The sequence below is a fragment of the Danio aesculapii genome, chromosome 19 (assembly GCF_903798145.1).
Source record: "Danio aesculapii chromosome 19, fDanAes4.1, whole genome shotgun sequence".
NCBI lineage: Eukaryota > Metazoa > Chordata > Actinopteri > Cypriniformes > Danionidae > Danio > Danio aesculapii.
Genome location: NC_079453.1, coordinates 23,921,443 through 23,936,713, shown reverse-complemented (window position 1 = coordinate 23,936,713; position 15,271 = coordinate 23,921,443). Strand labels below are relative to the sequence as shown.

The 15,271-nt window shown below is 32.9% G+C and overlaps 1 protein-coding gene across 1 annotated transcript in view; it reads left to right on the top strand.

Annotated features, from left to right (window-relative positions):
• Positions 1-595: 595 nt before the first annotated feature.
• The window catches only part of rnmt (RNA (guanine-7-) methyltransferase), a 28,081-nt gene continuing 13,405 nt past the window's right edge, over positions 596-15,271 (top strand). Inside the window, exons 1-8 of the mRNA XM_056480364.1 lie at positions 596-642; positions 991-1,157; positions 3,242-3,380; positions 3,473-3,595; positions 5,711-5,826; positions 8,977-9,158; positions 11,443-11,607; positions 12,226-12,343. Coding sequence (XP_056336339.1) covers positions 624-642; positions 991-1,157; positions 3,242-3,380; positions 3,473-3,595; positions 5,711-5,826; positions 8,977-9,158; positions 11,443-11,607; positions 12,226-12,343 — 1,029 coding nt within the window. The 5' untranslated portion in view covers positions 596-623. The remainder of the gene's footprint in view (positions 643-990; positions 1,158-3,241; positions 3,381-3,472; positions 3,596-5,710; positions 5,827-8,976; positions 9,159-11,442; positions 11,608-12,225; positions 12,344-15,271) is intronic.

Genomic DNA, 15,271 nt, shown 5'->3' with positions numbered 1-15,271 from the left:
TGTAAATATTATTTAATTTGATAGTTTGCCTCTGTACCCTGTTTGTTATTATCTTATTTATTTATTTTTTTTAATATATAATTTTCCTTGCTTATTATTGTACTTTATGTCATCAATTGTTGTGGTTAATATGATTGAATTGTTAAAACACAATAAAAAAGAAAGAAAAACCATTGTATTGAACATTGTCATCACTATGAAAATAATAAAAATATAATTTTTCTATAAAACAAATAATCCTTTACATTTAATTATAGTTAACTTAACCTTTCGTCTGGCCTCTAAATTTATGTAGTAAATATATGTAGTCAGTTTATCTATGTTTTTATGATGGCGCATGTTTAGAATGTCACTTCCATAAACAGATAGTAAAAAGAGCATCCAGTTAGAGGCTCTGAATTAAACTGGCAACACATAAAATGACAACAACGTTGAAAAGGCATATCTTTGCAGAATACATTTAGTCCCATAATACACGCAGAATGATATTAATAACGCAGAGAATAAATATTAGGAGCAAAATGAGAGCCGCTGCGCATGCCGGTCCTCTAGGCGGCGCTGCGTTTATCCCCTCGTATAAAACACTGCAGTAAAGCTCCGCGAAGAGCGCTGCCTGTGGATGCATGATGGCGCAAAACTCAAGTGAGTGAAGCAACATTGATTCAGTCTTCGGCGATCTGTCTGTCACATAATCATGCTGTCGAAGACATAAACTTTTAATATGACTTCTAATGTTTCTCTCATACCAAGTTCAAGCAGTCGGAGTCAGTCTCTTTGCTGCTGAAACACGTGTCGAGATGAACGCTTGACATGAGCTCTTGTTATCAACGCAACACTCACACACTGCAATTTAGTGTTTATGTTTCTCTACCAACTTAGACCTCTATATCCTACGCATTTATTTATATTTTGTTTTCACCATGTGGTAAAATGCGCTGTTTTATAGTCGAATTTAAACTAATTATAGATGCTAATTCTCCGTGTTTATAGGATTGTTCGAGATGGACAGTCCGTATGCTGATGCTAAGGTCGATAAGGACAGCGTAGGATCATCTTTTGATAGTTCGCAGACTTCAACTTCATCATCCTCATCGTCACTGAAGAGACGGCGGGACGGTGATGAAGAGGATGACGATCACTCTCCCAGTAAAAAGCTGGTTAGTTCATGTACTCGTTTATATGCTGTTGCAGAGCTTTATATTTGGTTTTAAACGTTTTTTGTGATCTTAGTCATCATGGTTTTCAATTTTTTTTGTTAGAAATAAACTGTGACGGACAAAAGTAGAGTTTATTTTAATGGAACGTTGTTACTTTTAAAAGTAATGCTTAACCGTTTTGAGTTACTCAATAAAAAGTAACTAATCGCGTTACTTAATTGCTATTTGGAGAGGAATGTATTGTAAAACCTGCAATGAAAACGCTTTCACTGAGAAGTGTAACACCGACAGGTTCTAAGCATGACTGATGCTAATGTGTTTCTTATGCAGATAAACAACAACAAAAAGGTTATTAAATATAACGTTTTAATGATGCTGCTTTGTGTGAAGAATATACAATCACTAGCCAGAGTCTAAAACTAACTATTCTATTCAGGGGCATTATTTGATCGTTGTCTTTTTTTTATTAGCAAATAATAACATTTGTAGATATACACATATGTATTATTTTGTATTTCAATTAATGTTTAATCATTTATGACATTCAGAATACTATATTTACGAGGGCTGCCTAATTCTACTCCTGTAAGGCCACTGCATATTTTAGCTCTACTAAACCAGCCAGTCAAGGGCTTACTAGCATACTAGAAACTTCCAGGTTGATGTTTTGGCAAGTTGGATAGGACTCCTGTTACAAGCAGCTTAAAATGATGTAAATAATACATAAACGGTAATCTTCAACATAATGACTAGAGATGCTCATAATAATAACCGATTAACTGTTAACCGAAAAGGTGCATTTTTAACCAATTAATGGTAACAGTTAAACAACTAAAAATATATATATTTTAATTGGCTGCATAAATGTGGAAACAAGCTGGCCACAAGTTGGAACGTTGGAATTTTCTCTCCCATCAAAGCGCTGTTCTGTTGTTAATATGTTCACATGTTAAAATAAATCACTATTTTAAAATGCAATATTTAATGTGTTACACAAAACAGACACGTCAATTTTTAAAAAAAAAATCAAATAATAATTTAAAAATTATTCTAATATTCGGTTAACTAGCAATGGGTGGCAAATTTAACCAAAATTAGCATCCCTAATTATGACATTGACAAAATATGACATAAACTGTCCCACGAGTGTAGTTTGTTGTTCTTAAGTAAAATCAAAGGGATATTATTATTATTGGATGTCCTGACATTGTGCATGTGCAGTCCTAAGCTTTTGTGATATAACAAGTCTGTCTAATCCTGCCCATGGAGAGCCCCTGTCTTGCATAATTTAGCTATCTAAAAATTTCTAGTCAGTCTGAACACTTTGATTAACTGGTTTAGGTTAATTTAATTAAGGTTGGATTTACATTTTGCAGGATATTCAGCCCTCAGGAATGGGTTTGGATAAGCCTGACTTAAAACAGCACTATTTAATTGATTCTTGTGCATACTTAATCAAAAATGTTATGGTAAAAATACATGTACTATCACACCCCTAATACTGTTTCTTGTTGCTTATATTTACTAAAATAAAATTCTTAGTAGAGCAAATGTCCATTTTCTAAAGATTTTTTTACATTTCTGTTTTTTATTTGTTTAAACTTTTATATGGTGAATGAAAACTACAGCATATAATTTCTTTCCTATATTTTCTTTCCCATTTGCCGATGGACCCATTTCACAAGAATGTTATGAGGCATATATAACGATCAGCAGCGTCCTAAATCCTTGAAAGTTTTTAATATTTAGTTAAAGAAAAAAAACATCTACATTTATATGTATTTACATCTGTATTGTATCATCTTAGATTAGAAGAACTGGCTCATTTGCATTTAAAGGAATAGGCGAAAAACAGCTCAAATTTGCTCTTACCCAAAAATGGACATTTTTAGCTGCTTATAATACATAATCTGATGGATATTTTGAGCTGAAACTTTCCAGACACATTTTGGAGACACCAAAGACTTATTTTACATACAAACAAAAGAGTACCCCTTTAACATTGTTTTCTGTTATTTAATGGCAATACAATATAAAACAAACAGGATTATAAATGTACATTATTATTACACTTTGTTTTGCAGGTCACAGAAGATTCATTACACAGTCAAAAGGTGGCAACACATTACAACAAAATTAAGGAGTGTGGCTTGGCTGAACGGAATAAAAGCAGGATAGTCTACATGCGCAATTTCAACAACTGGTTGAAGAGCGTGCTTATCGGTGAGAAGAACTCCCAAACAAGCATGTTTAATTTGTGCTCTCATTTGGTGCTCAATAGCCATGCTGAGGTCTTTGTGTGTTGGTTTTCTCAGCTGAGATCTTGGACAAGGTCAGGCAAAGACGAAGAGAGGTGACTGTACTGGATCTGGGCTGTGGAAAAGGAGGAGACCTTCTCAAATGGAAGAAAGGTCGGATTGATAAACTGGTGTGTGCAGGTAAGTACAAAAATACCTGTTGAAATTTTACCTGTGCCTAGATTTATAATGTGGTCTTGTTTAAAATGCTTGAAAGATCTTTATTTTTCTATGGGTCGATGAGGTACTTCACTGGTCCCGTGCCAAACTTGTTATTCTTGTAAATTTCTGTGTCATCTCTAATGTTCTGGGCCTGTAAAGCCATCAAATTTGAAATTCTTGATTCTGTAATATAATACACACACACACACACACACACACAATTCAATTTAACAATTGTTAAAATAATTAAAAGAATAAAGTATGCAAAGTAATTAATATATTGACACACCCATTTTGTTATTGGAAACAAAATTAAAAACTCACTATTATTAGCCCACATAAGAATGGCTGTTATCCAGTGACTGGCCTAATTAATCTTACTTGTCTACTTAACCTAGTTAATCTGTTAAATTACGCATTAAGCTGAATACTAGTATCTTGGAAAATAACTTGTAAAATATTATGCACTTGTCTTCATGTGTCTTCATGGCAAAGAGAAAATGATTTAGTTAATAGATATTATTTTAGAAAAACTATTTTTTAAAAATGGGTTGCGAATTTTGAAAGGACAATTTTATTTGAATTTTTTTATTCCAGCTAAACTAAAAGAAACTTTCCAGTTTCTGGACTTTTCGAGAGGAAAATATAGTAGGAAAGACTGAAAAAAAATCTTTGCGTTGTTGAATATCACTTGGGAAATATTTAAAAACACATTGATTTTTTTTTTGTTTTTTTTTAATCTGTTTATGAGGATTCTTTAAAATTTGTAATTAATGTTTGTAATGTAGTGATTAATCTGGCAGGCTGGTTTGCTTTATGGCTTACAAATCAATTTGCAAAAAAAAAAAAATCCAAAGCTTTTTTAGCAGTTATCTGAATTTATTTTTCCTGAGTTTATTTATCCAAAACATTTACTGGTTTGGAAATTGCCATTTTATAATTCCATGGGTTTTCTGTTCTTTTTGTGGCTGTTTATACCCGAAGTTATGGTTGGGCGATTAATCGAAAAGTAATCGAAATCAACATTCAGAACCTATAATCAATCAAAATTTTCCAGGTCATTTTTAAAATTACTTTCCCTACCACATATGGAGTCACGTGACTCCACTCTTTTGGTTGATTTATACTTCTGTGTCGAATGCACAGGCATGGTCCAGTGCAGCCTTCGCGAGCTCGTATACCTGTGCACCTCTCATAAAAAGTAACAGCACGTCTCACGTTTGCACTACATTGACGATGATTAGAAGCTGCGCCAGAGATGCCTTGAGACGGCTTATTTTCTATTATGACGTTCAATAATTAATCATAGATAGTGCATGTTTTCTTCAAGTATCTTAAAATCAAGTAACGTAATGTAATATGTGAACATATTGTAATGTAATATAGGCATGGGCCGGTATAAGATTCTGACAGTATGATAACCTTGGATAAAAATATCACGGTTTCACGGTATTGTGATTACTGCTCTAAAATAAGTTCTTTTTAAATGTCTGGGTAAAAAACAAGAACTTTTTTCCCCCTTAAACAAAATATGTTTTATTTTGAGAAACATTTATATTTTGGAGCTGTAAACATGTCAGGCTGGATAATGAAAATGAATCATTGACTTCTGCTGTTCATTAGTTTCAAAAACAGAGATTTCTTTACAATTTAAAACGACATCTTTGGGTCTCTTTTCTGATGGAGATGCTGTTGTCCTAAAAAACGTAAAAAAAAACAACCCATAAATAAAAAATCTTACATAAACCTTAGGAACGGTATAGCAGAAAATTTTGGCGGTTTTAAAATCTTGACTTTTTCAAACCGTAGTATACCTTGAAATTGTCTCATGACTGAATGTAATATGTAAACATATATTTACTGTAAAAAAACAGTAAAAAAAAAAAAAAAAAAAAAAAATATATATATATATAAAATAATCGTTCATAAATCGTAATCGAGATAAAATTTTCAATTAATCGAGATTTCGATTTTAGGCCAAATCGCCCAGCCCTACCCATACAAACGATAATATTAAAATTGCGTATGGTAGCTTTACATGTAATGATATTGTAAATCACACTTCCTATCTGTGTTTGTGTTTATTTATCACAGATATCGCTGCTGTGTCAATTGAGCAGTGTCAGCAGCGCTATAATGATGTCAGACGGAGGGGTCACCCAAATGACCGTACCTTCTCTGCCGAGTTCGTCACTGCAGACTGCAGCAGGGTATGAGCCACCGCTTCATTTACACTACTAAAACCACACACTTCACCCTTAATGATTTATTCCAATTTATTTGTTAAACTAGACTTGCACTGTGCAATGTTTGATAGCACTTAACGCTTGTACTGTATTTTGACTGAATTGTATATCTCTTGTAATTTATTTTGAGATTACAAATATCACAGCATTAAAAAGGGAAGAAACATAAATAAATGTCAGAGTCGATGAACATTATCCTTGTGTCACACTGGAAGATTTCAGTTGACCACATGCGCTATTACGGTGTTTTTTCTGATGAACTATGATGTCCTTCTCCTTGTTCAGTGATCTGCCTGATTGAAACTACATTTAAAAAAAGGGTTATAGGCCAGACAAGCATTGTATTGCACCGTGCCATGTTTTAAAAATATGAACACTGCATGTTTCTGTAGATGTACACACAATATCTCATTGCACTTAATTTAAAACTCTTTCAGCTCCTTTTACAGGTCTATTTAAAGTCTATTTACTGTAACTGACAGTATTCTAATAATTGACTGTATTATACTATCAGTACTGTTAAAGGTGCAGTAGGTGATCTGCCAGAATGCTAACCTTATATAACACTAGGTCATGTCATTCTCCAGATAAGCCTGGTTTATACTCGACGCGTTCGCTAGTTTGCTTGGGTGCGCGCGGCGAATGTGACCTCATCGCAGAGTTTGCGGAAGTTTGCTTTAGTTGCGCGCGACATGATTTCGACTCGAGCGAACATTCCGCGCGGCGCCGCGTTTTGATTTGAGTTAAATATGAACCATTTTGAAGAGATTTTGTCTGAAACGGGTATGACTGTTCAGACATCTTTATGATCCGTGATCATAGAGATAACCAGATGATCAATAATTCTTGCCTAGAAATTGCAACAGCCGTGGGAAAGGAGGAAAGTTTTTGTTAAAAGTTTGGAAAAACCTGAGGGATGAGTTTGTTAAAGCCAAAAGAGGCCATGGCAAATGTGGAGACCCGGGTACACAATTACAAAAATGTTTTTCCACCAGTCCTAAATTTTACACTGTTTACATTTTTACACATATATGTTACAATTTTGAATTTAAAACAATTTAATAGTTACAAAGCTATAATTAAAAAACAAATTATTTCTTTGATAACTGGAAAGGAATATTTGAACCTACAGTATACTGATGCCCTGTTTTTCTAGGCTTTATTGGTGATAATGGTCAGGAATGTTGGACCATTATTACCTTTTTAGCATAAGTATAGGACAGAAACTAGCCAGACAGTAATGTGTAAATTGTGGAGTGGGCGAAATCTTAACAAAAATCTGTATTTTTAGTAAGTGTGCTGTTTTTTCTTCTTTTATTCTTGCCATAATAAAAATATATTTGTAGAGCAACCCATGTTCTGTTGTCATTAATATTTTAATAAACTTTAATAGGTAAAACTGTCCGAGATATGAACAAAAGCACGTGATGCACCAAAGTTTGTTGAAAAAAAAAATCTTGAACGGTTATAAAATCTTTATCATTAAAATAATTTATAAAAACAATTAGTTTAAAAATATTGAATGATTTTAATGATATGACGTAGTTCCGGAAACTTCCTATTCTCTGTTTATCCGTCAGATTTTACGGTCAGTTTTTTTTTGACCATCCCTTGTCGTTTTAAAGAATATCACAATGACGAATGCGACAAGTATAAAAGCCTCGTCGGTTTCGCGAGGTGCGCTCACAGCCAGCGAAGGTGCGCGATGCGGTGCCAGACGAAAGTATAAATCCCGCTTTAGAAAACTCTATGGAGAAACGCACTTTGTCCAGCGTTGTTGTTGACAGACCAGCAGGTGCAGGAATTATATTTCCCCAAAACTGGCATTGAGGTAAAGTTGGTTTTATATTCGCACATTCAGACTTTCTCCTCAATAATATAATTTCAGAAAAGTATTGTTTGCAAAATCTAAATAGTGAAACTTTGTAATCAGCCAATGACTATATAAAATACAACATAGTTCACAGTCAGTTAAATAATGCTAATGTTGTTTTGAAGTCAAACCCACACGCTATTTCAGACCCAATATTCAAAGTAGCGTTAGAATGGGAACGTGTCACAAAAATGAACGAATGTGTGAATATAAATCATACTTCACTTCAGTAAAGCTGGTTAGGCGGAAGAGCACTATTTACTTATGTTTTGTTATGCAACTAAATAAAAAAATCAGATCAGAAAAAAAGGAGTGCTAAAAACAGAAAAATTCTGCCACCGTTTTATATGTTCGTTTTATATCGTTTATTATCTATATATATATATATATATATATATATATATATATATATATATATATATATATATATATATATATATATATATATATATATATATATATATATATATATATAATAATCTCCTTTTACACTTGAACAACTAAATAAATGCTTAGGACTATTTAACCGACTAGAACTTGAAAATGGGCAATCTTTCGCCAAACACCTCTTTGCCACTTAAGCTTTGCGTGACTAAAATAGTTTTAAACATACCTGTATAAACGTAGTGCTTTATCCATGTTGTCATCCTTCAGGTCGTAGTTTTGAACTGCATAATGTCATTTTCCTCCAGCACGCAACTTCGATATTGATTCAGGATTTAGAAAAGATTTGACTCTGCATTTTCAAAAACAATCTTTCTTTTTATGGATACAAGGCCACGTTAGTCTTTCAGACAGAAGTTCAGGTTGATGCTTGCTGAGATTACCTGATGTGACTCTGCTTCATGTGCATGCGCGAATGACTGATCTGTCTGTGCGACAGGCTTCGCAGAAATACACATTTAAATCTGTTGACAGACAGTTTGAGTTGCCTGTCATATTTGAGTTATTTATCGGCCAGATGATCTTTAATTGGATGAACAATTTTTAGTCTTACGCCTTACCCAGAATATAAAAATACATATAATGACATTTAGATAGTTTAGTTTAATTATTACTATCAGAATGTGAAGAGACTTTTAACTAGCTCAACTAAAAAGTTCTGAAAACAATCACCTGCTGCACCCTTAAAGAACCCAGCTTTAGAGGGATTTGGTCATTGTCAAAAGAAATAAACGTTTGTCAGTGATCATCATTCAGTACATGACAGTACAGGGTCACATACTCTCCGTCTGTCTCAGGAACTGCTGTCTGAGAAGTTGCAAGACCCTGAGCTGCAGTTTGACGTGTGCAGCTGTCAGTTTGTGTATCATTATTCCTTTGAGAGCGAGTCGCAGGCTGACACCATGCTGAGAAATGCCTGTGAGAGACTCCGGCCTGGAGGATTCTTCATCGGGACAACTCCTGATGCATATGAGCTGGTGTAAGATCACACACACACGCACACATACTTTGTATATATGATTTACAAGGACTGTCCATGGGTGTATTTTATACTGTAAAAAAACAATTATTATTTGGCCTTACCCTTAGGGCTGGGCGATTAATCGAAACGTAATCGAAATAAACATTCAGAACCTAAATTTTTTTTTTTTGTTTAACATTTTCCAGGTCGATTTATATTTATTTATTTATATATATATATATATATATATATATATATATATATATATATATATATATATATATAAATAAAATAAGTTTTTTTTTTTCAATTACTTTCCCTATGAATGTGGAGTCACATGACCCCACTCAGTTTTATACTTCATTCTTGAGCCATACTTTGCACTACATTGACTATGATTGGAAGCTGCACCAGAGATACCTTGAGACGGCATATTTTCTATTACATTAAAATTATTATTTACATGAAAATATTTGCATACAGAAAATGCAAGAAATGCACTGTTTAAAATATTATTTCATTCTGAAAAGATACTGCAAATTTTCTACTTTTAATATGAAAAACATTAAACATTTTTTTTTTGTTCCCAAAAGTGCAAGTTATTTATTTTTACTTCTTATAAGAAAAAATGGACTGTTGGTTTTAGGTAATGTTTTAATTTCAGTTGTTCAACATTGATGTTCAATAAATAATCATAGATAGTGTGTCTTTCCTTCAATTATTTCAAAATTGAAATTGAAAAAAAGTAATGCACCATACATTCAAAACCCTCTCACTGGTAGTATGTGAGCATATTTACTGTACAAAACTTGTCAGTGAACTATAAGGGTAAATTAATAAATAAAGTAATTGTTCATTAATCGTAATCAAGTCAAAATATTCAATTAATCGAGATTTTGATTTTAGGCCAAATCGCTCAGCCCTACTTACCCCTAAACCCAATTCAAATATTGAATGTTAATAAAGCCAATTATATATTATGTTTAAGCATTTTGAATTACAAGGATACAAGACATGTCCTTGTAAATCACCTGAATAGACTACAACTAGGTATATTATATATATATTATATTATATTTATTTTTACTTTCTTAGTGAAGTGTATTAATGTTGTTTACTGTCATATTTGATCTGGTTAACATGCCTTGGTAAATGAAAGTGTTTATATTTTAAAGTATATTTTCTTGTAACACATGAAAAAAAAACATGGAATCGCACACTAGAAGTAGGTAAAGTATTTAACAAAAACAAATTATTACAATATAGAACAGCAATGCTTCTTTTGAGCTCTCGGTGTTTGGCCAGGACGTGGATTCAATTTAAATTTATTTCAGTTTGAAGTTTATGGAAATAATACTTGCAGTTTTGCCACTGATGTTTAAATTAGAGACGAATTTATATTTAATTTATAATAAAATCGTGAGATTAAAGGGTTCGGTCACCCAATAAATTGTCATCATTTCTTCCACTTGCTGCAAACCTTTTTGATTTTCTTTTATTCTGTTCGACACAAAAGATATTTTGAAGAATATTGGAAACCAGCAGTCATTAACTCCCTTAATATATATTTTAATAAAGATGAATATGTACCAGTTTTCAACAGTTAGCAGAATATTTTCTGTTGTGTTCAACAGTATTAAAGAAAAAAAATCCTAAATGTTTGTAACCATTTGAAGGGGGAGAAAATGTTGTGTATTTTCATTTATTTTAGTTTGAACTATGCCTTTAAAAGCACTAATATCATTGCAGTATTTTTAATTGTGTTTAGGCATGGGCCGATATAAGATTCTGACGGTATGATAACCTTGCTCTAAATTATATTCTTTTTAAATGTCTGGGTAAAAAAAACAAACACTTTTTATTTTTTTGAACAATTTTATTTTTCACAAAATATTTTATTTTGAGAAATATTTAAAATAATTTAGGCTATATAAAATATTTCAGGATAAATAATTCAAATGAATCATTAACTTCTGCTGTCTTCATTTGTTTAAAAAAAAAACACAGATTTCTTTACCATTCAAGTGGCGTCTTTGGATATTTTTTTTCTCCTGGAGAAACTGTTGTCCTAAAACAACAACAAAAAAAAAAAAACAAAAAAAAAAAAAAATCTTATACCTTAGGAACGGTATAACAGAAATTTTTGGCAGTTTTAAAACCTTGACTTCTCCAAACCGTGGTATACCTTGAAAATGGTTATCGTCCCATGCCTAGTTTACAATGATAACCACACGGCTGATGCAATTATTGATCAAAATGTCAATTTGTGCTACAGCAGAAAATTCATTCCATGTGTTCACAGGAAACGCTTAGAGGAATCCGACTCCAACAGTTTTGGAAATGAAGTATTCAGGGTGACCTTCCAGAAGAAAGGAGAATATCCTCTGTTCGGCTGTCAGTATGATTTCAGCTTGGAGGGAGTCGTCAATGTCCCAGAGTTTCTGGTGTATTTCCCGCTGTTTGTGGAGTAAGTGGCTCATCTGAAAAGCATTGGTGTTACTTCATTGAAGGTCCAGCAGAGGGCGCAACTGCTCCACAAAAATGCACTATTGTCTGCTTCTAGAAAATAGGGACAGTTCACCCAGAAAAGAACATTTCATAACTATTTACTCACACTCAAGTGATTCGATACGTTTATGGATGTCGTTCTTTTGCTTAACACAAAACTATATGCTCTGAGAATGTTGGAAAAAAGCAACAATTGACATCTATAGTAGGAGCAAAAATATATATATAAAGAAGTCAATGGCTGTTGTCTCCCTACATTATTCATTATATCTACTTTTGTGTTCAGCTGAATAAAATAAAATAAAACATCTTTCAAACAAGAGAAGGATGAGTAAATGATGGCAGAATATTTACTTTTGGCACAATACCTTGTATATAACAAAAGCAGATTGTTTTAGGCTGAATTATAAGTTTAACAATTTCAAAGTTTGGCTAAACTGCATATTAAAACATAATATTTAACTAATGTTGATCTTAACTATTAAAAAATGCCTATGGGGTTGTATTTAATCACTGAATATTTCTTTTTGCTGAGTTGTGTTATATATTTGAATAACTTAATTCTGTTCCTTTCCAGAATGGCAAAGAAGTACAACATGCGTCTGGTTTACAAGAAAACCTTCAAAGAGTTCTTTGAGGAGAAAGTTAAAGATGGCAAAAATAAGGATCTAATGCAGTGGATGCAGGCTCTGGAGGTTTGTGGGTCTATTCTTACTGTGTATAGGACACTTTTATCAGCAGTCAGTCTTTTGATTATTTACTCTGTTGTTCATTCCCTCAAAATTCATTCATATTTGGAGATTTATGATTCCCTTGCGCATTGATTACACTGTTTGATATGGTCTGTCCTCATCACAGTACGCATCATGTGATCTGTTGCTCAACACTGATGAAATATTGTAATAATGGATATCTATTTATAGCTGGGTAATTTCACCATTTCTAGTTTTGGGCTTTTAAACTTCAGCAATCACTCAAATTAGATATTTATTGGTTTGTGTTGCCTATAAATAAAACATTGCAATTTAATGTAAATGTAAACCTTGCTGGTAAAATGAGTTAGAATGTACAGAGGCTACTTATGAGCTAAAGGGAAAACATGTCAAATGTGTTGTTGGCGAGCTTTCACAAAGATGAGTTAATTAAGCCCTCTTCTAGTGTTCCCAGTGCTCCAAGTACCAATTAAATATCTAAAGTTTTATTTATTTGTGCATTTTCTGAGAGGTTGATAGTTTTTGGGGGGATTTTATAGAAAAACCTGACAACCACGACACATTTTGTGTAGCAGATGTTTAAATAAGTACAGGGATAAGTGTTTATAGTTAAGGAATGCAATATATTAACATTTTACGGAGTTTTCCTGATTCGTATCATCTTATGCCAGGAGGTGGCATTGACTGGCTGTTTAAAATACATATTTGTGAATGAACTTTTAATTCATCATCTTAAGTCTTTGCTAGAGGATTTTGTTTTGGAACCTTTTTTTTTAAAACCTTAACTTTAATTTTCTCAGAGTTGACTGCACTTTGATTTGATTTCAAACATGCAGACTGTAGCTCATTAAATTTGTTTTGCCCATTTCATATGATCATACAGTGCAAACATTAAGTAAATTCTTTATTGGACATTTTTTTATGAAGCATTAAGTTAAATTGACTTGTACTTTTAAAATATTTTGTTTAATATAGGCGGCAAGGGGGTTTAGTGGTTAGCACTGTCACCTCATAGCAAGAAGGTTGCTGGTTCAAGTCCCGTCTGGGCCAGTTGGCATTTCTGTGTGAAGTTTGCATGTTCTCCCTGTGTTCGTGTGGGTTTCCCCCCACAGTCCAAAGACATGCGGTATACAGTGCTCAGCGTAATTGAGTACACCTATATATTTATTCAAATAATAATTTAGTCACATAACATATTGTGAAATTGAAAGATAATAGAAATAATTCAAGCAAATTTTGCAAAAACTAAATTACAACCCACAAAATTTCAACAATTTTTTTTCCCGTTTTTTTGCTTCTCTTGATTTTTCCTATTTTTTAAAAAAAAACCTGTATTTATTAATTTTTACATTTATATATAATATTATTATAAATATTTTAATATTTATTTTTTAACATATAAATTTGTGTTTACTAGTTTTTGGACCATTATTGTAAGTTATTTTGTTAGATAAGCTCCAGATTTGTCTTCAGTACTGACTAATGTATATGCACAAATAAAATATTGTACAGCTTCCTATTACAAATATGAATTTAAAAGATTGATTTTTGAGGGGTCTACTTGTATTTGCTGAGTACCGTAGGTGAATTGAATAAACTAAATTGTCTGTAGTGCATGAGTGTGTATGGGTGATTCCCAGTACTGGGTTTGCAACTGGAAAGGTGTCGGCTGTGTAAAATATATGCCGGTATAGTTGGTGGTTCATTCTGCTCTGGCGACCCCTGATAAATTAGGGACTAATCCGAAGGAGGATGACCATTTAAAATATCTTAAATTATCATTAAAAGTTAATAATTAAAAACACAGAAAATAGTGTTTCACTTTAACCTTCAGCAAGATGGATTGACTTGCTGTACCACTTTATGGCTTTCCATTTCCAGTTTTGACCATTTTTTTTTCCTTTAATGTTTGATGACATTGTCAAAGTTGTAATCTGCCTTGACTCTCTTGGTCTATATAATGTTGAATATTGCTGATTTTAGTTTAAGTATATTAAGAGTGCGTGTACAAATAATGTATTTACTGTAATTTTATTAAGTTTGTACATTTGTTCTTATAAAGGGTTTTGATTATTTGGGACCTAGTAATCAAAAGTAATTTAAAGTGGCACTACTGTAAAATTACCAATTGCAACAGAGCTTTGGCAAATTCTGAAATTTTCAAAATGAATCTCTATTCTACATAGATTAAAGTTCTCCATCGCTTTAATAGCAGCTAGTCTAAGATGGATTTCTGTCAATTGCTGGGTTCCTGCCTTTCCTTGTAATAAATGTCTTAATTTTAGCTTGATTTTTCCCTAAATAAGGAAAGATGAGTGGTGTATTCAGCCTGCTGAGGGAGATGTGATCAAAGCCTGGAGTGGAGCTAAAGCATGTTCCTCTCTCTAAGGGCTGTTTGATCTGGCTAGTTGATTTGGCTGTGATTTGTCTAGATTTCTCAAATATTTGCAAATGATATGGATTATTAGATAATTTTGCAGGAGTGAATCGCTTTTCATGTGCACATTGGAAGTTCTCTTTTTCTGTTGTGAACAAGAATGCTGACTTTTGCCCCCTGCAGTGCAGAAAGACACGTCCTCCCGAGTAGGTGCAGAACACGCGCTCTTGAATCATTTGCTGTATGTTTGGTGTGTTTATGTTCGGCTTTTTGGTCTAGACGGGACCAGACTTAAGCCAGTGCGAGGCAACAACACAGTTGGGTTTCATTGATGCTGGTGCTAGCTGTTTGCCGTTGGCTTGGTTTATACGAGCACTAAAGGTTCTACTCTGGGTTTTCCATTCTCACTGAATGGAAAAACTGCTGCCCACTCCTTTTTTAAAGTTATGTTTATTTTTTTATTTCATGATCGCCTAAACACATCTATAAAACTATAATATTGGTAGTTAGGAATTATGCAATAGTTAAGAATT